The 21,132-nt window shown below is 36.2% G+C and overlaps 1 protein-coding gene and 1 long non-coding RNA gene across 2 annotated transcripts in view; one reads left to right on the forward strand and one right to left on the reverse strand.

The window, feature by feature from the left end:
- Positions 1-21,132, reverse strand: part of LAMA4 (laminin subunit alpha 4) — a 247,604-nt gene that overhangs the window by 86,461 nt on the left and 140,011 nt on the right. The window contains exons 9-11 of the mRNA XM_053710874.1: positions 18,965-19,116; positions 13,257-13,367; positions 8,201-8,312 (exon numbers count right to left, since the gene is read on the reverse strand). Of these exons, the coding sequence (XP_053566849.1) occupies positions 8,201-8,312; positions 13,257-13,367; positions 18,965-19,116 (375 nt within the window). The remainder of the gene's footprint in view (positions 1-8,200; positions 8,313-13,256; positions 13,368-18,964; positions 19,117-21,132) is intronic.
- LOC128656743 (uncharacterized) overlaps positions 18,589-21,132 on the forward strand; it is a 50,355-nt gene continuing 47,811 nt past the window's right edge. The window contains exon 1 of the long non-coding RNA XR_008402054.1: positions 18,589-18,608. This is a non-coding gene — a long non-coding RNA (uncharacterized LOC128656743). The remainder of the gene's footprint in view (positions 18,609-21,132) is intronic.

Raw genomic sequence — 21,132 nt, forward strand, 5'->3', positions numbered from 1 at the left:
AATAATTTTTATTAGACAGTGTTATTATGAGTAGAACTGTATTAATGTAAAGTATTTTTGATGTGTTTTGTGCAACTTTTTATTTTCGCGAAACAGTTAACCAGAGCTCTGAAATTGCGTTTACGCTCTACTTGTAATATGAGAGGCTAGCTTGATGAACACAAACCCTCGCGGTATACCCCTTATCTCTCGGTGGATTGTGCTCCACTTGTAATCTAGCCCAATATATGTGTCCTAAAAAGAGATTAACATTGCTCTTTATGTAGCTGGCAGAAGGTTTTAAACATTGATCTATATGTGGATAATAATTGCTTCTTTCTGTGTTTACAATAAGATACAGTTAAAGGGACAGTAAACATTAAAACAAATTGACATCCTTTTTTCTGCAATTATTTTTCAATAGCCAAACTCCGCCCTCCATTTGCCTTATTTGTCGTAGCCAATCTGAGCTGTAGTTGGCAGATAAAAAGGCTAGCCATGGTCATAAAGTTAGTATAAAATGCTCTGTTTTGCAGTTGTTATCAGTTAGAGAATTAGTGAAAGACATGTAGTAGAGTTAGAGTTAATAAGTCAGTAGGGTGCTTTTTATGTTCTGAGAATTAGAAATTGCTTAAAGGGACAGTCTACACCATAATTGTTATTGTTTGAAAAGATAGATAATCCCTTTATTACCCATTCCCTAGTTTTGCATAACCAACACAGTTATATAAATATACTTTTTACCTCGTGTTTACCTTGTATTTAAGCCTTTGCAAACTGCCCCCTTATTTCAGTTCTTTTGACAGACATCCATTTTAGCCAATCAGAGCTTGCTCACTGGAACTCCACGTGCATGAGCACAGTGTTATCTATATGATAAACGTGAACTAACACCCTCTAGTGGTGAAAAACTGTCAAAATGCCCTGAGAGAAGAGGCGGCCTTCGAGGGCTTAGAAATTAGCATATGAACCTCCTAGGTTTAGCTTTCAACTAAGAATACCAAGAGAACAAAGCAAAATTGGTGATAAAAGTAAATTAATTACATTCTCTATCTGAATCATGAAAGTTTATTTTGGACTAGACTGTCCCTTTAATTTTCAGAGCTAAATGACATAAAAAGGAGGTAAAATAAATAATACATCTATATTGCAAAGTAGTTTCATTATATATAACTAAACATTTTAAATAAAAATCTCAAGTTGTTTACTGTCTCTTTAATAAGAAGCTGTTTAGTTGTGAGAAATACATTTGAGAGAAAAATGGTTATGAGTTAGGGTGGAAAGTGAGGGGATTGTAGATTTTATTTTGGAGCCAAACGAAACATAAAACCTAAATTTACAGATAACTCTAGATGGGACTTGTGTCCACCACCCACTCCTTTGGCATTCTGCCACTCAGCTATGGAGTTCCAAACAAGCTACGAAAATCACAGAAAATTCCAACTGAACACTGGGGTCACAGGAGGCTTCAAACACAACAACAAAAAATACTCTCAATATATTACCACTCCCTACAGAAAATTGTGCCATTTTCTTTTATCTTTTAGGAATTCCAAACAAGCCTGCTAGCTACAAAAATCTTCCTTCATGGTTGTGAATCCCAGGATAAGATTCTTCAGTAGAAATCTTTTATTTTAACGTCAATCTACAACTTTGACCTCCAGACAAGGTTTTTTTTATTCATATTACTATGGCCTCTAGCTCCAAATGACATTCTCTACCCTATCGACTCCCCCTTCTGCCTCTCATACTCTCATCCCACCATGTTGTAAAGCTTAACCTTGTGTCCAAATATACAGTAATGATAGTATCCTCACAGCTCATAGGCCTCCATGTATTATATAAGGTGAGCGGACAATCTTCTCAACTTGAGAAGTTGCCCACTTGCCTTTGCAGAATACGGCAGCGGATCCTGTTAGTCCACTGTAAAGCCCGCCCCTTCTCTTGCCTGTCAATCACCCTGAGTGAGTTTGGGGTGATTTCTCTCCACCATCTCAGAGTTTCTTACATTGTTGGAAGCAGGCTCACATGTGCGGTCCTGCACTGCAATGGCTGTGAAGGATCTTATGCTGCTTCATACATGGAGCCCATAATTTCTTCTTTTACCCTAACCCAGGTACTTACCCATCTGTTCAACCTTCAAGTTTTTATCAGCAAATTTACCTCATCTTTAAAGGGACATGAAACCCAAAAATGTTCTTTCATGATTTAGGTAGAACATACAATTTTAAACAACTTTCAAATTTACTTCTATTATATAATTTGTTTCATTCTTTTGGTATCATTTGTTGAAGGAGCAGCAATGCACTACTGGTTTCTAACTGAACACATGGGTGAGCCAATGACAATCTGTATATATATGCAGCCACAAATCAACAGCTAGGACTTAGGTTCTTTGCTGCTCCTGAGCTTACGTAGATAAACTTTTCAGCAAAGAATAACAAGAGAAGGAAGCACATTAAATAATACAAGTAAATTGGAAAGTTATTTAAAATTGTATTCTCTATCTGAATCATGAAAGAAAATTTTGGGGTTTCATGTCCCTTTAATGATCAGCCATCACATCCATCATTAAAATGACATACAATTAAAGCTGAATTTCTCATTAAAGGGCCATAATACCCAAATGTTTAAACACTTGAAAGTGATGCAGCATAGCTGTAAAAAGCTGACTAAAAAATATCACCTGAATATCTCTATGTAAAAAAGAAAGATATTTTACCTCAAAAGTTTCTCAGTAGCCACATCCCACTGTAAAGGACTTCTAAGCAGCAAATCAGTATGTCTGTCCCGGGACAGAGGAAGGAGCGAGCTTTCGTGCACACTCATCTTATTTCCCTATTCAGTGTAAGGAAGTTTACCATGAAATCTCATGAGAATTAAGTGAAATCTCATGAGATTAAAAAGTGGGGAGATAGTAAGCGCTAAAAAGCTTAAAAGGCTAGGTTAAAAAATACAATTTATTACATATATATAAAAATACAAATGGCAATCAGACGCATGGATCCATGTCTAACTTAACTAAAAATAAACATATCTAAAAATATCCAATGGAGTCAAGATTTGGCTAAATACAAAAGTGTACAACCCTGACTAAGCAAGCCAGTGATGAGGATTGCAGCCTAGTGTGAGAAGGCTAAAGAAGACATGTACATTCAATAATACAAATATCTTAGTGACAATCTCGGGTACAGGATCTAAAGTTATAGTCAGTAAATAAGTGCGCACAAATAGCTGTCAACAAAAAAATGTGTTCACAAAAAAATGTTCATATGTTCAGCCGATTATATCTAGGTGAATCCAGTGGTGTCTCCTCCAAAGTGACGTGCAAAAATATAACGTGAAGTAGATAATAATAGAATGGAAACGATGAATAGGTAAAAATATTGTGGTTCAGCTTCTAAATTGTAAATTAAAAAATTGGAGATCCGTGAGGTGCTTATAAACAAAATTGCAAAAAGTCAAGAGTGTGAAAAAACCAACTTATGAAAAAATCCACGTGGAAAACGTGAATTAAAATGGTAAACAAAGATCAAAAATCAAAAAACAAAAACAAAAAGTCAGTGATGATGATGAAAAACACATTAAAAGCACTAAAAAATTGTAGACTGGAAACCTAGTATAAACAATTCCTTGAATCAGATGTTTAAAAATCCACAGTAAAATGGAAACCTAGTGCTTTTAAAGTTTTTTCATCATTTGTATTTTTATATATATGTAATAAATTGTATTTTTTAACCTAGCCTTTTAACCTTTTTAGCGCTTACTATCTCCCCACTTTTTAATCTCTATACTGTTAGCCTACTAGGAGGCTATATAGTTAGTAAGCTTAAGGCCCCTGCTGTAGCGCTCGGTCCACTTCCCCTATTCTTATAGAAATCTCATGAGATCACAGCAAAAGAGTTTGTGACCTCAGCACTGTTGATGCTGATTGGCTTTTTTTTTTACCTACAGCTGGGCAGCAGTTGAGTATAGGGTTGCCACCTGTCCCTTAAAATACAGAACACTTATAAGTTACACATGCTGCAGGGTGTGCAGGGAGGAATATGTATAGTGCTGTCCAGAAACACAATACATGTTCCTCCCTGCACACCCTGTAGCATGTGTAACTCATAATTGTCTAGGAAAACATGGCTGAGGTGGCAACCCTAGTTGAGTATAACTTTTTACACAGAACTTACTCTGCTGAGCTGAGGAGATTGTGAGGTAAAATATCTTCCTTTTTTACATAGAGATGCTCAGGTGATATTTTCCTGTTATCTTTTTACAGTTATACTGCATCAGTTTCAAGTGATTTAGCATATGAGTATTATGTCCCTTTAATGCCTAGATTACAAATGGAATACAAAAACATTATCAATATTGTGTTTTATCATTGCTTGAACGCAATTAATAGAGCTTCTATTTTTGCACTCCACTTCTACAAGTGCAAAGCTGTTTTTTTGGCGCTAAATCCCTCACTTAATAAACTTTTATGGGACGTGCAGTAAAATTCATGTTGGATATCACTAGTACGCTAAGCTGTTGGTGAGCAAGTAGTGGCGTTCATGTCGTTTTGTGCTATACTATTTTAATCAAAGTATAAAAATTTTCATACATACACACATACACATATCTTTGAAACTTTCTCAATCCCTCCTTGTCATATACCATATCCAGTTAATTTTGCCACAAAATCTTTTTCTTATTAATAAACCTTTGTTTCATCAGTGTTAAGTGTAACTATATTTTCATATTGTCATGTGTTTTGTTGTGCTAAATAGCAAGAGATAGGGGTTTTACCTCATTTTGTTTTAAATGTAATTCCAAAAAACATACTGTAGACTTTATAACTTACCCTGCTACATTTATATCTTTCTCTAATAGTCCTCAACAAATAATATACAAATATAGACATTAGGCTTTTTGGTGGTTTGCCTCTTGACTGCAAAGAGAAGCATATACAAAATTACATTTTAGCCCAAAAAACTTGCCCAAAATACTGTAGAGTTTTTAGCATTTCTGTCATCACTCCACTGAAACATAAATAGAGCCTTGTTTTTTTATTTACCTATCAAAACTATGTATATATTTTTTAAGTACACAACCCAAGGTATTGATCTATGCCCGTTTTGGTATATTTCATACCACCATTTTACCAACAAATGAGATAATATAAAAAAAAAAAACTTTAACAAACTTTAGGTTTCTCATTCAAATTATTTAGATAACTGCTTGACAAAATATCAACCTCTGAGTAATATGCAATTAACCCCTTGAGTGCTAATGACGGCTCTGAGCCGTCACAAATTGTCTCAGTCAGGTGCTAATGACGGCTCAGAGCCGTCAATAGCACTCTCCTACTTTTAGGGAGATCTGAGGTCTTCCACTGGCTCCTACCACGGCGATCTGGCCTGCATAGTGACAGGCATTGCCGGGCTTAACGGTATGCGCAGTGACGTCACCGCGCAACTTTATTTATATTTAACGTTAAGTATAGGTGCAGGGGGCATGCTGCTTAGAAGCCTGTATCTCAGGAATCTAAGCAGCTACAGACCCCCAAGACCCACTGTTGGAAAGGTAATCACTTAACCTTTCCAACAGTGTAAGTCTTGGGGGTCTGAGGAAAAAAAAGTAAAAATTTTTTTTCCAAAAAATAAATAAAATAAAAAAAACCTTTAAAAATCTTGGCACCCAGGTGGGAAAGTGCTTAGCATTCAAAGGGTTAATATCAAGGCTTATCAGAACTAGCAATGTTTACAGCTTCATATATGAATATGGCAGGGAGGTCAGATTAGGATAACTGAACAATGAAATTCTGCCAAGCAGAGAATCTTGTAAACCATAGACGCAGGATGTTCTGGAATTAAACAAGATGTCATTAACTACTGAGACAGACTTTTTTTTGTGTAATTCAACCAGAAGTTATTTTTAAGCCAAATATGGGTTGCTTGAAAAGAAAGAACAGAAATTTAGGTGGACATTTGTTTTGGTCATTATTTTCATCAATCAATTAACAGAACAATATTCACTAGGTGAACATAAAGGGGTAGATTTACCAAGTGCCGGGCGGACATGATTTGCTGTAGCGAATCATGTCTGTCCGACATCGCTAAATGCCGACAACATACACTGTCGACATTTAACATTGCACAAGCATTTCTTGTGAAATGCTTGTGCAATGCCGCCCCCTGCACATTCGCGGCCAATCGGCTGCTAGCAAGGGGTGTCAATCATTCAGATCGTATTGGATCGGGATGATTGCAGTCCGCCACCTTTTGGTCTTACGACCGCTGCTTCTTAACTTACGTTTCCGGTGAGCCGGAAACTTCAGGCGTAGAAAGCAGCATCCACTGCCTGTTAAATCTACCCCATGATCTGCAAAAATAAATAAATAACCATCAGCAATTCAAGCTATCATTAAAAGCTTAGGGCCAGATTACAAGTGGAGCACTAATTAATGCCCCCGCTTGAGCGTTAATTGTGCTAGAAGTAAGCTTTTTTTTGCTCGTATTATGAGTTGAAAGTAAATTGTTTTCCCTTGCACGCTAACCCGACGAGCACAAAAAGCCAAATTTACGATATTGGGTGCATGTTCACGTATTCCCCTATAGAAGTCAATGGAGAAAAAAAGGGGGGGGGGGACCTAACACCCCACTCTCACGCAAACCCGATCTCATATTCTCATTTGCGCTAACCTGTCATAAAAACATGAATATTTCACATTCCAATGTTCTTCACATACAAGAATATGTTCTATGTATTCATAAATAAAGATTTCTACATATATATGAAGGTTTTTAGTAAATATATATATCTATACCTCTATATATAGATGATTATATATAGGTATAGATACAGTTCATGGCCAAAAATATTGGCACCCCTGCATTTCTGTCAGATAATGCACCACTTCACCCAGAAAATTGTTGCAATTACAAATGTTTAGGCATTCTCATGTTTATTTCTTTTGTTTGTATTGGTATGACACAAAAAAAGTGGAGAAAAAAAGCCAAATCTGACACATTCCACGCAAAACTCCAAAAATTGGAACCTTATAACTTTTGTGTGCAATATTTATTTTATAATAATTTTAATTAGATAGTGTAATTATGAGTGTAACTATACTTTGTAATGTATTTTAGATGTGTTTTGTGCAACTTTTTTGTTTTGCAAAACAGTTAACCAGAGCTCTGAAGTCATGGTAGTCCTAGGGGCCGATTTATCAAATGTCTGTCCGACAAGATCCGATCAGCGTATCATGTCCGACAGACATCACTGAATGCAGACAGCAATACGCTCTCCGCATTCAGCTTTGCACTAGCAGTTCTTGTGAACTGCTGGTGCAATGCTGCCCCCTGCATATTCGCGGCCAATCGGCCGCTAGCAGAGGGTGTAAATCAACCCAATCGTACTCGATCGTGTTGATTTCCGGCGCTGTCTGTCCGCCTTCTCAGAGGAGGCGGACAGGTTATGGAGCAGCGGTCTTTAGACTGCTGCATCATTACTTGTGTTTCTGGGGAGCCTGAAGGCTCACCAGAAATACGGGGCATCAAGCTCCATACGGAGCTTGGTAAATCGGCCCCCTAGTGTACATCGTGATTGAGCTCAAACGATCACATTTAATTTGAACTCGTAATACCAGCGGTAAGCCTAACAAGCGCAACCTCCAGCGATAAACCCTTTATCGCTCGCACACAAAGGTTTGTGCTCCACTTGTAATCTGGCCCTAAGTGTTCTAAAAATCTTTTGATGCTTTCACTGTAAAGAGACCTGAAATGATATTGTTTTTTATACAAACAAAGCAAAAGTACTAAAATATGTGTATATTTTTGTTAAAAACAGATATTTTTATGCAGAATAAACTTACTTTTTTATGCTTAAAGAGCTGTGTCCCTGTCTACCAATACAGTGAGTGAGTTGTCCTCAGCCATTGAGCATAAACAAAAAACATTTTTCATTGCTAATCATGTACAACAAATGATTGCTTTCCATGCATTTAAATAGTTTTGGTTACATTGCAAATTGATCTTTAAGCACATCAGAAAATAATTCTCCCATCAAAGAAATGATTGACCTTGGTTGTGATTAAATTGTGTTTGGAATGAAAATCATCCAATATGAAATATTTAGGTTATCAGTGTAGTTTTATAACCGCAAATTCCACAGATGATATTTCAAGAGTCTGTAGTTAAAGGCATTCTCAGTGACACAGAAATGAACCAGCAGGAAAGTTGTTTACCTTGGATGCCATCCTCCAAATCTCTAACTTGTTCTGCGATGAGCTTAGCACGGTTCATGGTTTCCATGGTTTCCTTGTGCACCCGAAAGCCTTTCATCTCTGCTAGATTTCCCTAGAAATAGCCAAAGTCAACACAAGTTTAGAATTTTAAATTTTGCACATCGATACAGAACTTGTTTACTGTACTGTGCCAAAGCACTGGAAGTACAGCTGGATTACACTAGTTCATGACATTTTGTTAATATAGTCTGAAAGTATAAAAAATCTTATGCTAAATGATCAAGTTTATATGAACTAAAAATTAAACATTAAGATTAGGGATGCACTGATACCGATACTAGTATCGGTATCGGTGCCGATACTTAGCATTTGCACAAGTACTTGTACTCATGCAAAATGCTCCGATACCTCTACCGATACTTTTGGAGCTGCTTTGAAGTTAGGAGGGACGTGACGCAAGGGAGCTTTTGCCTTTACTTCTGCCCTTAGTATAGACACGCTGCCACGCGAACACAAATTGTTTCAGGGGAACACGCTACAGGGGGTGGGCGGACCCAGTGAGAGAGCACAATAGAGCGACGGCGTGTGGAGGTTTGAGGTAAGCTGATCTATAATGATGATCAGTATATGCATAATCTTAAAATTGGGCATAATTGTATTGCTTGTTTCATATTCAAAGCAATTGCATATTTATATCAGTGTCAGTGATATAAGATTTTTGGCAGCAAGTTATCTACAAAACGTTACATACGTTTTTCATACATGTCAAAATATGGCACAAGCTAAAAAAGGAGACTGTAGCTAAGTATTAAATAAAAAGGTCTCTTTGCTTAGAGCATTTTATTTTTAAACAAAAACGGTTTGTTTTTTTGCTTATCAAATAAAATAAAAGCTAAATTAAATGTATGAAGTCAAAGTTCCACTTCCAGAATGCTGCAGTGCTTTTCAGGCCACTGTTTTATATGTTTTATTTATATTTTATACATTTTGTAAAATATGGTTATGGACTGGTAAATAGACCATTTTTTCTAAATATATTTAGCTCTGTAAGGTATACAGATCAAATTTAAATTCAGTAATTTTGAAACAAGCAATTTTCCCTATAGTAATTCTTAATATTTATGGCCCTGTTTAATTTTGTGATGCAATGTGTTAATTTGCCTGTTAAAAAATATTTCACCTCTAACATGTCTCTCTTTTGGAGCAAAGATACTCTTTTTAAGAGCAAATTCATTTCTCATGATCCTATAAATGTTCATTTTTGAAAACCTTCTGGTTTTCAAAGGGAACAACTACCCTTACAAAAACTGGTAAAATCAACCTTTGAATTTGTGAAGCTGGGCATGTGTACTTGTGTAGAACTTAATACATTGTACATGAATACATTTTTATTATTGGCTTTCTGGACAGGATTTTATATCATAAAATTAAGCTATTTTTTTTTTTTAGAGACTTCTACGTCCCTTTCAGTGTAAATCATGATTTTGTAGCTGATTTATTATATTGTGTCACGGTAGCATGCTTGGATTCTTCAACCCTAGCATGCTTAGGCATTGGCAGTACCTCTTCAATCCTCTCACATATTTTATTCCAAGCAAACTCCTTCTGAATTTTATACACTGATAAAAGGGACAGTAAAGTCAAAATTATTCAGAAAGACTTGTGTTTTTGGTATTCTTTGTTGAAACACATATTTTTATATGTTCACTAGCAGAAATACGCTACTGGGAGCTAGCTGATGGTGGCTGCACATATATTCATCCTGTCATTTGCTCACTTAACTTGTTGAGCTAGCCCCCAGTAGTGCATTGCTGTTCCTTCAACAAAGTGTGTCTGTGTGAGAGAGTGTGTGTGTCTGTGTGAGAGAGTGTGTGTGTCTGTGTGAGAGAGTGTGTGTGTCTGTGTGAGAGAGAGTGTGTCTGTGTGAGAGTGTGTGTGTCTGTGTGAGAGTGTGTGTTTCTGTGAGAGTAGCTAAATCATTAGTCTCTGTATTGCTCTTGGGAAACTGTCACATGACAAAAAAAGTATCGGTAATTGGTATCGGCGAGTACCTGAAAAAAAGTATCGGTACTTGTACTCGGTCTTAAAAAAATGGTATCGGTGCAACCCTAATTAAGATACATATTTTTGTAGTTTTGTGAAGAGATCATGGGTATCACACAGGGGCCGATTTATCATTGTCTGTCCGACATGATGTGCTGTAGCGTATCATGTCCGACAGACAATGCTGAATGCCGACAGCAAACACTGTCTGCATTTAACATTGCACAAGCAGTACTGGTGAACTGCTTGTGTAATGCCGCCCCCTGCAGATTTGCGGCCAATCAGCCGCTAGCAGGGGTGTCAATCAGCCCGATCGTATAGGATCGTGCGGATTGCAGACCGCAGCCTCAGAGCCTGCGGACCAGTTATGGAGCAGCGGTCTTAAGACCGGTGCTTCATAACGGCTGTTTCTGGCGAGCCTGAAGGCTTGCACGGAAACAGGGGCATTAGGGGCCATTCGGCCCTTAATAAATCGGCCCCACAGTCTCATACATTATATAGTTGTTACTATTTATAGCGTAGTAAACTAAGGAAAAGCAATCTAATACTTGATTGGGGTGTTCAAAAATGTCAGCAACATCTTTTCACTCTTTCAACCCTATAGAATGATAGAATTTAAATAGGCCTCTGTCAGTAGAAAAATACATTTAATGTAGGAAATAATTTGAACGTAGTAAATATAAACTCAATGGTTTTGTGTTGGAAATGGCAGGGTTCCTAAGGTTTTTATGAAAGGCTTAATGAGCAGTTAGGATTAATTGACGTGGGGTCAGGTCGCAGAAATAATTTTGGTGGGACGGAGTCTGGGTTAGGGTTTGATGATCAAATGCTCTCCACTCTGGCAAGATTATTTTAGAAGTTTTGTCAGTACTGTGAAGTGCCACACATAATTTATAAAGGCATATTTTTCTTTGAGAGCTGCTTATCTCACTATGCAGGGTTTTAGGTGTGAAAGAGAAACACCATAATCGTCAAAAAAGCCCCCCACATTTTTTGTGTAATTTATTTCCATGCTGGTGAGTCTATAATCATCTGGCTATTAGTCTTAAATGAGATGTGTGTGTGTGGGTTGTAGTTATGGATTCTAGGTAGTAACACTGGTACTTATATTCTATAGACAACAGTTTTATTGTGTCTGGGCGGGGGGAGAAGCTCAATAGTAGCTATTTGATTTTGTATTTATTATTTCACTAAACAATAACAACATGATACAGTTATATAAATTGCCCCACTATGGAAATTATGCAGATTTTTTTAATATCAGCTGACTTTTAGGGACATGCTGTATCTAGATATTCATGTCTATCTTATTTTCCTTATGAGATAGCTATGTTTCAACCTAATTTATTATAGTGAACATTATCCAATAGGAATCAATTTGATACGCTAATTATAACAACTTATAAATCAACATATTTAGGATGCTTTTCATCATGTAATAATTCCTGCTCGCCCACCGTATATGTTTTATCTTTCCTTTTTACCCATCTCCACTCTTCCATACATGCTATTTAAAGGAATAGTAAACACCAAAAATGTTATTGTTAAAAAAGATAGATAATCCCTTTATTTACCATTCCTCCAGTTTTGCATAAACAACACAGTTATATTAATATACTTTTTACCTCTGTAATTACCTTGTATCTAAGCATCTGCTGACTGCCTCCTTATCTCAAATCTTATGACAGACTTGCATTTCAGACAATTAGTGTTGACTCTTAAATAACTTCATGTGCATGAGCACAGTGTTATCTATAAGAAACACATGAACTAACGCCCTCTAGCCATTCAGATAAGAGTTGGCCTTTAAGGGCTTAGAAATTAGCATATTAGCCTACCTAGGTTTAGCTTTCAACTAAGAGTAACAAGAGAACAAAGCAAATTTGATGATAAAAGTAAATTAGAAAGTTGTTTAAAATGACATGCCCTATCTGAATCATGAAAGTGTAATTTGGACTTTACTATCCCTTTATGTTTCCCCTTTTTAGATTTTTATTTCACTGCTCCTCACTTTCCTCTGTATCCTCTGGCTGTCTGAGGTATTCCCCACCCACAGCACTTTATTTTACTTTAGTTTTATTTCACCCATTGTCATATTTTGCTATTTATTTTTTACATTCTTGGTGCCCTCCTTTCATGGACCATTGTGTTGGATACCTAAAAGACCATCCTATGCATAACTAGGCACCAGGGAACAGCCATGTACTAGATCAAAGTCACAACCAAACAGTAAAGATTTATGGACATGGTTTGTCATGCATTTTAAAAGGGTAAAACTGTAAACTTGCAAGGCATAGGGGGTGCTATCAAGAAAACAATGTATGAGGGTAATTGCAGTGTTTTGAATTGAAATGACTTTGAATTTAAAAAAACCCTGTGAAAAGTCATGTGATGCCCCACACACAATAAATGTAATGAATTAGAACGATGGGAGCTGTGTTATACATTTAATTTTATAAATTATGAAGTGACATTCTTTCAAGTCCAGTCTTCCATCTACAAGAGAGAACTATATTTAATGAAAGTATCACTCCATGGTTAAAATTGATTCTTATTACAATATTTATTAACAGTGTAAACGTTTCTTTAGAGTTGCAGACCTTTTCATGGTCTTTTGGGGATCAGAAAATAAATAGGAGGCATGAATTATTAAAACAACTTAATTTGCTTTTCAGATAGGGGCAATACTAAAAATACGGCCCCTAGTAGATTTTAAGGAATTATTTTAGGCATCTCTGTTATATACAAAACAAAGCAAATACAATTTAATACAATGGCCTATTGAAGGAAATATAATATTAAAAATGTCTTGCAGAATTTCTGATTTCTGATTATATTTTGTAAGTAAATTATACTTTTATTACTGTGACCTAGCAGATAAATATTCAGATAGTTTGACTAAATAATTTGCTAAATAATTGAAAAAAGCAAGAAATGCTGTGTAGATGACACCAGATTAAAGAAATAAATAAAATAATATGTTAAACAAATGTACAAGTGAAAATATAGCTACCAAATCAGCAATTTCATTAACTTCTGCCTGGAGAATATCCACTTCAGTTTCAGTATTATCGATCTGGATATTTGTAAATACTGAATGATTGTTTTTCTCTTCAAGCTCTCCCTTTAAAAAAAAAAAAAATGAGTCTTAATGTCAGCACAAATTCATTATTTACAAAATATACATAAAGTGCAATTTATGGTCAGTGAATAATGTCTTCAATATCTCAGATAGTGTAATATGTACTTAGTAGAATACATTTATGGAACAATGGATTAAATCCCAAAGCAACAATAAGCTGGAACTTGTGCTAAACCTCACATTATTTACCATATTTTCATAACAGAATTATAACAACTATTATGGAATAATTTGCTCCTAAGTAAAAAATAATAATAATAAATTATATGTGTGTGTGTATATATATATATATATATATATATATATATATATATATATATATTGTATATATATATATATATATATATATATATATATATATATATATATATATATATATATATATATATATATACATATATATATATATAAATGTATTTACTTGGATTTGTGGCATCCAATGGCATTAATTCACAGGTTACCAGCCAATCAAGTTACCCCTGGATCAGATCAATTGATGTGATATATTTTTTATAGCTGCATAGCATATTATATAGAAAAATATACGCATAAATTATATATACCAAGCTCTGAATGATTCTCAATGCCAGTAATTGATCAGATCTACTTCAGAATTAAGTCCTTCTGGGACACATGTTCTCAATTGAAAGATAAAAAGCATCTCTTTTTTGCCTAAAATCTTATCCCTATCCGCACCTCGTTTAAGTATCACGGCTTTATCAATGGCCTGACACCTAAAACTGTCAACACTCTTGTTATGTTTCTTTACAAAGTGCTGGACTATAGGGATAGTAGCTGTACCTATATTTATCATAGAAAAGTATTCACTAATATGGGATTTGTCATTCCTGGTCGTGAGTCCAACATAATGTAATTTACATCAAATATAAATAACCAAGTAAATAACATAACAAGATGGGCAGTTATGGAAGTAATTTATCTTGTAAGATTCATGCATGACTATTGATGAACATGTGTCAGACTTTCTACATAGTCATGTGGTCTACATCTTGAGGTGCCACACTTGTACATACACAAATGTCTCCACCAGGAACTCTGTGAAGTGTGAAGTGCTTACAGTAGGTAATTGTGATGAAAACAAAAGGTTACCTATAGTGGACCACTTTCAGTTTGAACACCTCAGACCTGCTGCCACACAATTAGTAAGTTTGTCACCCACTGCTAATAAATTAAAATGTTTTTTAACAATGCAACAGATTTCTGTATATTGGGAAATGTAGTTGGTTACAAATATAACACTGTGAGGTTATTTACATTCACTAAGTAATTGAACCTATCGGGAACCTGAACCTCAGACCTAGATCTATTAATAACACTATTAGATTAGCCCATATGTTTGAGGCTTTGTGTAAGCTCTTTTGCTGTTTGATGGTATGTGACAAATAAAAAGTGAAAAAATAAAAACCTTTACTTCCTTAGTTAAAAATACTTATATTAGAGGAAACAGTCCAGAGTGTAAATCTCAATTTGTAATAAAGGTTCCAATTTAGTCTTCGAAATAGTATCCTCAAAGAAAAGAGGCTGCAGAAATTAATGAATCTTCAGTGGTAACAGTATAATACTCACATACTACCGAACTTAAATCTAGGTCTGTGAATTTTGTATATTTATATATCCCATTAGCACAACAGGATCACCTTCTTTAAAACAAAGTTACAAGGCTATACAGTCCCTCCAGGTTGAGCACTCATTAATGAGACCTCGAGAATCAACATGTACAATAACATCCTAATTTATATATATAGCCTTGTAACTTTGTCACTCGTAATCTAGCCCTTTATCGGTAAATCCCTAAGAAATAATGTATTTTTAACATTCATTATCTCTTCTTTAACCTCTGCTACCATAGATCTAAGCATCTTATTAAAACGAGCATAAAAATTATCCTATCTATGATTATTTAGTTCAACCTGTAGGGCATAAATATTTTCTTCTAAATCAACCAACAATTTCTTATTATAATTACCCACTCCAGTAGGAGCATTAAACGTGCTGAACACTCTGAAAGTACATCATTCCAGTCATTTCAAATGTGGGAAATTTGTCAAAATTTTCCAGTGGGATAATCTGCAATTTTAAAAATCATTCAAAAGTCCAAACGTCCCACTGCAGTTTAATTTCTTTAATTATGGCAGAAGCAGATGATAAATGTGTTATTTGTTGGCACAACAAATAACAAAGTTCACATATTTGCATGTTTGATGAGCTCTATATAATAGCAGTACTTTCAACAATGTATAACATTGTACGCGCCGCTTCCTCATAGTGTTCAAGACACATTCACCATAAAACATTTTTGCTGTTTAAATGATTTACAATTTATAAGTGAGATCATTTTATAATAAATAGGATTTTTTTTAATCAATATTGATACTTATTTATGGCTTACTAGTTGTTTATTTTATCATGAAAAAAATTAAATTTAAAACATACTTTAGTAACTTTTATATAACTGCTACCCAGGGATAGGCACAGACAAAGGCTGTGGCGGACATTTTCCAAAGTACAGACCTTAGTGAAGGACACCAAGGTACATTTCAAATTAAAAACATTATTATATAGTGCTGTGTGTTATTATACTGATGCAGATACCACTGATTCTATAACCAGCCCTCCTCTGGCTATACGCATGTGACAGTGTCACTACTGTGTCATTATATAGTGCTGGGTGTTATTATACTGATGCAGATACCACTGATTCTATAACCAGCCCTCCTCTGGCTATACCCATGTGACAGTGTCACTACTGTGTCATTATATAGTGCTGGGTGTTATTATACTGATGCAGATACCACTGATTCTATAACCAGCCCTCCTCTGGCTATACGCATGTGCCAGTGTCACTACTGTGTCATTATATAGTGCTGGGTGTTATTATACTGATGCAGATACCACTGATCCTATAACCAGCCCTCCTCTGGCTATACGCATGTGCCAGTGTCACTACTGTGTCATTATATAGTGCTGGGTGTTATTATACTGATGCAGATACCACTGATCCTATAACCAGCCCTCCTCTGGCTATACGCATGTGCCAGTGTCACTACTGTGTCATTATATAGTGCTGGGTGTTATTATACTGATGCAGATACCACTGATCCTATAACCAGCCCTCCTCTGGCTATACCCATGTGCCAGTGTCACTACTGTGTCATTATATAGTGCTGGGTGTTATTATACTGATGTAGATACCACTGATTCTATAACCAGCCCTCCTCTGGCTATACCCATGAGCCAGTGTCACTACTGTGTCATTATATAGCGCTGGGTGTTATTATACTGATGCAGATACCACTGATTCTATAACCAGCCCTCCTCTGGCTATACCCATGTGCCAGTGTCACTACTGTGTCATTATATAGTGCTGGGTGTTATTATACTGATGCAGATACCACTGATTCTATAACCAGCCCTCCTCTGGCTATACGCATGTGCCAGTGTCACTACTGTGTCATTATATAGTGCTGGGTGTTATTATACTGATGCAGATACCACTGATCCTATAACCAGCCCTCCTCTGGCTATACGCATGTGCCAGTGTCACTACTGTGTCATTATATAGTGCTGGGTGTTATTATACTGATGCAGATACCACTGATCCTATAACCAGCCCTCCTCTGGCTATACGCATGTGCCAGTGTCACTACTGTGTCATTATATAGTGCTGGGTGTTATTATACTGATGTAGATACCACTGATTCTATAACCAGCCCTCCTCTGGCTATACCCATGAGCCAGTGTCACTACTGTGTCATTATATAGCGCTGGGTGTTATTATACTGATGCAGATACCACTGATTCTATAACCAGCCCTCCTCTGGCTATACCCATGTGCCAGTGTCACTACTGTGTCATTATATAGTGCTGGGTGTTATTATACTGATGCAGATACCACTGATTCTATAACCAGCCCTCCTCTGGCTATACGCATGTGCCAGTGTCACTACTGTGTCATTATATAGTGCTGGGTGTTATTATACTGATGCAGATACCACTGATCCTATAACCAGCCCTCCTCTGGCTATACACATGTGCCAGTGTCACTACTGTGTCATTATATAGTGCTGGGTGTTATTATACTGATGTAGATACCACTGATTCTATAACCAGCCCTCCTCTGGCTATACCCATGAGCCAGTGTCACTACTGTGTCATTATATAGCGCTGGGTGTTATTATACTGATGCAGATACCACTGATTCTATAACCAGCCCTCCTCTGGCTATACCCATGTGCCAGTGTCACTACTGTGTCATTATATAGTGCTTGGTGTTATTATACTGATGCAGATACCACTGATTCTATAACCAGCCCTTCTCTGGCTATACCCATGTGCCAGTGTCACTACTGTGTCATTATATAGTGCTTGGTGTTATTATACTGATGCAGATACCACTGATTCTATAACCAGTCTTCCTCTGGCTATACCCATGTGCCAGTGTCACTACTGTGTTATTATATAGCGCTGGGTGTTATTATACTGATGCAGATACCACTGATCCTATAACCAGCCCTCCTCTGGCTATACGCATGTGCCAGTGTCACTACTGTGTCATTATATAGCGCTGGGTGTTATTATACTGATGCAGATTCCACTGACCCTATAACCAGCCCTTGTCTGGTTATACGCATGTGCCAGTGTCACTACTGTGTCTTTGTATAGAGCTGGGTATTATTATACAGATGCAGATACACATCCAGTATTTTACTCAGGCTTTATTTATTCCATAGCTTATCACCCAATATCACTAGCAATCTCTTGACAAGTCACTAACTTTTTTTCACACTACATATTTTTTTTTATTCCTATTATTTAATCAGAAAGAAAAGATATACTAAGGTTGTGGCAGACACTGCCAGGGCTAGTCACGGACACCAGTGTCCGTGTACAGACACCTTGCCTATCCCTGCTGCTACCTTGCTACTGCACGCTCTGGCAGCCCCGACACCAAGACACTCCCCCCCCCTGACGTTTTCGCTGTTGACCAATTAAAATCCTGGCATTTTGCCATGTTTAATGTAAAAAAAAAAAAACCTGGATCTTTCGCGCATGCGTTACCAATGTCATGCGCAAAAGATCTGTGGTTTTTTGTTTACATTGAAGTATAGCACAATTTGGATTGGACAACGGCGAAAACGTCAGAGAGAGAGAAAAAAAAAAAAAGGTCTTAGTGTCGGGGCTGCTGGAGAGTTCAGTAGCAAGGTAACAGTTATATAAAAGTTACTAAAGTATGTTTTAAATTTAATTTTTTTCTTCAATTAAACTAATATTATTTTTAAATTACACATCGACTGGCAAAATATAAAGTTGTTTAATTTACCATCACTTTAACTTGTATGTAAATGTCTAATTGTATATTTTCAACATCTCATTCTGTGATTACTACCCTAAGGATTAATATGAGAGTCTGTTATGCTATTTTTCTTTAGTTAGTATGAAGGCCATTGTCTGCTTTATGTTTTATTGTGTTGTCTTTTAAAAACTATTTTTTTTTTTTGCCTAATGATGACTTCATGGCATTATACAGTAAAACCAAAACGCTAAAGATTATACAGTACCGTGAGGAGAAAGACAGTGGAGTTGATTTCATTAAGGTGTCTCTGAATAGCAACTCCAGTTGATATGCTGAGTATTGTCGTTTTAGTTTCATTAACCAACAAGGCAGATAGTCTGACATCATCAATCAGGTCCCAGATACATTTGTCGCAATCTAATAAGAAAAAGAGCGCATGATGAAAGTTATTTCAAAGCTAAGAAATTGCATGGATTTACTTAGCTCTTCAAATAGATTAACTGTATTGAGAAATTTGCCATACCTTTCAGTGGAAAATAGAAAAGGTTCCACATACTGTAAATAAAACACGGGGTAATTTAAAGACCAACAGTTCCTATTTTGTTTTGAAAGCCCATGTGCTTATTCATAAAAAGGTTTTATTTGTTGTTTAAAAGATACCAGCAACTTCAGCAAACTTAAAGGGATATGAAACCCAAAAATCTTTCTTTCATGATTCAGAAAGAACATGTGATTTTCAACAACTTTCTAATTTACTTCAGTTATCAATTGCTCTTTGCTCACTTGATATCTTTTGTTGAAAAGCAGGGACGAATGCTTAGGAGCCGGCCCATTTCTAGAGCACTATATGGCAGGAATTTTGCAAAATTGTATCCATTTGCAAGAGAAGTAGATGACAACACTATTTCCTGCCATGCAGTGCTCCAGATTCCTACCTAGGTATCTCTTTAACAGAGAATATCATGGAAACTAAGTAAATAGGAAACTTTTTTAAAGTGTATGCTCTTTCTGAATTACAAAATACATTATTTGGGTTTTCATATCCCTTTAATTTACCCCATAACCTATATCACAATAACATTTTTGTGAAAATATAAGTGGAGTTCACTGGGTGCTAGATAGAATAAAGTCTGGGCATGCTAATTACAATCACTGTATGTTTCATAAAGAAAATTGACCGAACCATGTAAGGATGATGAGAAGCAGGCACAGAACCATATAAAGTAGTGGGCCTATCATCCTTCATTCTTTAAGGACTGCTTAGATTTGGTTGCTAGTTTTATTGTGGCAATCATGCATTAAAAAAAGGAATTAAATATATTTTGTGATCAAATAAAAACTTGCTTTAGTTTAATCTATTAAATACTTATATCTTATCAAGCCAAATAAAACTTAAATATAATATAGAACATTCCACTTACACCTAAGAAAAACAATAGAGCACATTTTGGGCTCCATTTATTAAGCAGTGGAAGCTACTTTGAAGCCTTTCTGGGGCATGCTTGCCACAAGTTAAAAAGTGGCAGTCATTTGACACGCTTGCTCGTGGTGATTGACAGTCCTGGGCGGCACTGCACAAGCAAACACTTGTCCAATGTTAAATGTGGGTAGTGGATGTGCAGAATCTGCTGTCCTCTCGCTGCAATCATGGGCAGACAGGTTCTCATGTAGGGAGCCCTGTCTGTCCATGATTTGATAAATGTGGCCCTATATTTATCCAACTGCAATACTTATAATACTTATAAAACATAGAAGAGAATTCAAATTTAAATTATTTAATCTTGTATCACTACATACTTTCCTATACGAAAAGAAAATCTAAAGTGAATACAGTGGTTATTGAAAAGAATCACCCCCTTCAAAATAATCACAGTTTTTGTTTATCCAGTTGTAATTACTCAGTGCAACTTATAAGATCCAAGTGAAAGATAAAACACAAACATGTCAGGAAAAAATAAAGACAATTCAAAAACAGAATCACTGAGTTGGAAAAAGGATCACCCCTCCTAAAATTACTTGTAAACTCAATCAGGTGTATCTTATCACCTTCTCAACAGCACACACAAAGCCATTTGACCTTAAACTGTGATCAGCTGTGGGCATATTTATTAGCTCAGCATGAAAAGAGCTTTCCTGGTGCATCTCAGTCTCTGGTAGTGCAATTGAAGCAAACAATCAACTATGGGTGACAAGGCACTGTCAAAAGATCTCCAGAATAAAGTTGTGGACAGGCACAAGTCAGGAGATAGATACAATAAAATATCAAAGGCTTTATCAATGCCTAGAAGCATAGTGAAGTCTATTATTAAGAAGTGTAAGGTATTTGGTACAACACAGACCCTCCCTGGATTAGGACATCGCTTCAAACTGGATGAAAGAGCCAGGAGGAAATTGGTCAGAGAGGCTACCAAGAGGCCCACAACAACTCTAAAG

This window comes from Bombina bombina, chromosome 4, assembly GCF_027579735.1.
Source record: "Bombina bombina isolate aBomBom1 chromosome 4, aBomBom1.pri, whole genome shotgun sequence".
Lineage (NCBI taxonomy): Eukaryota > Metazoa > Chordata > Amphibia > Anura > Bombinatoridae > Bombina > Bombina bombina.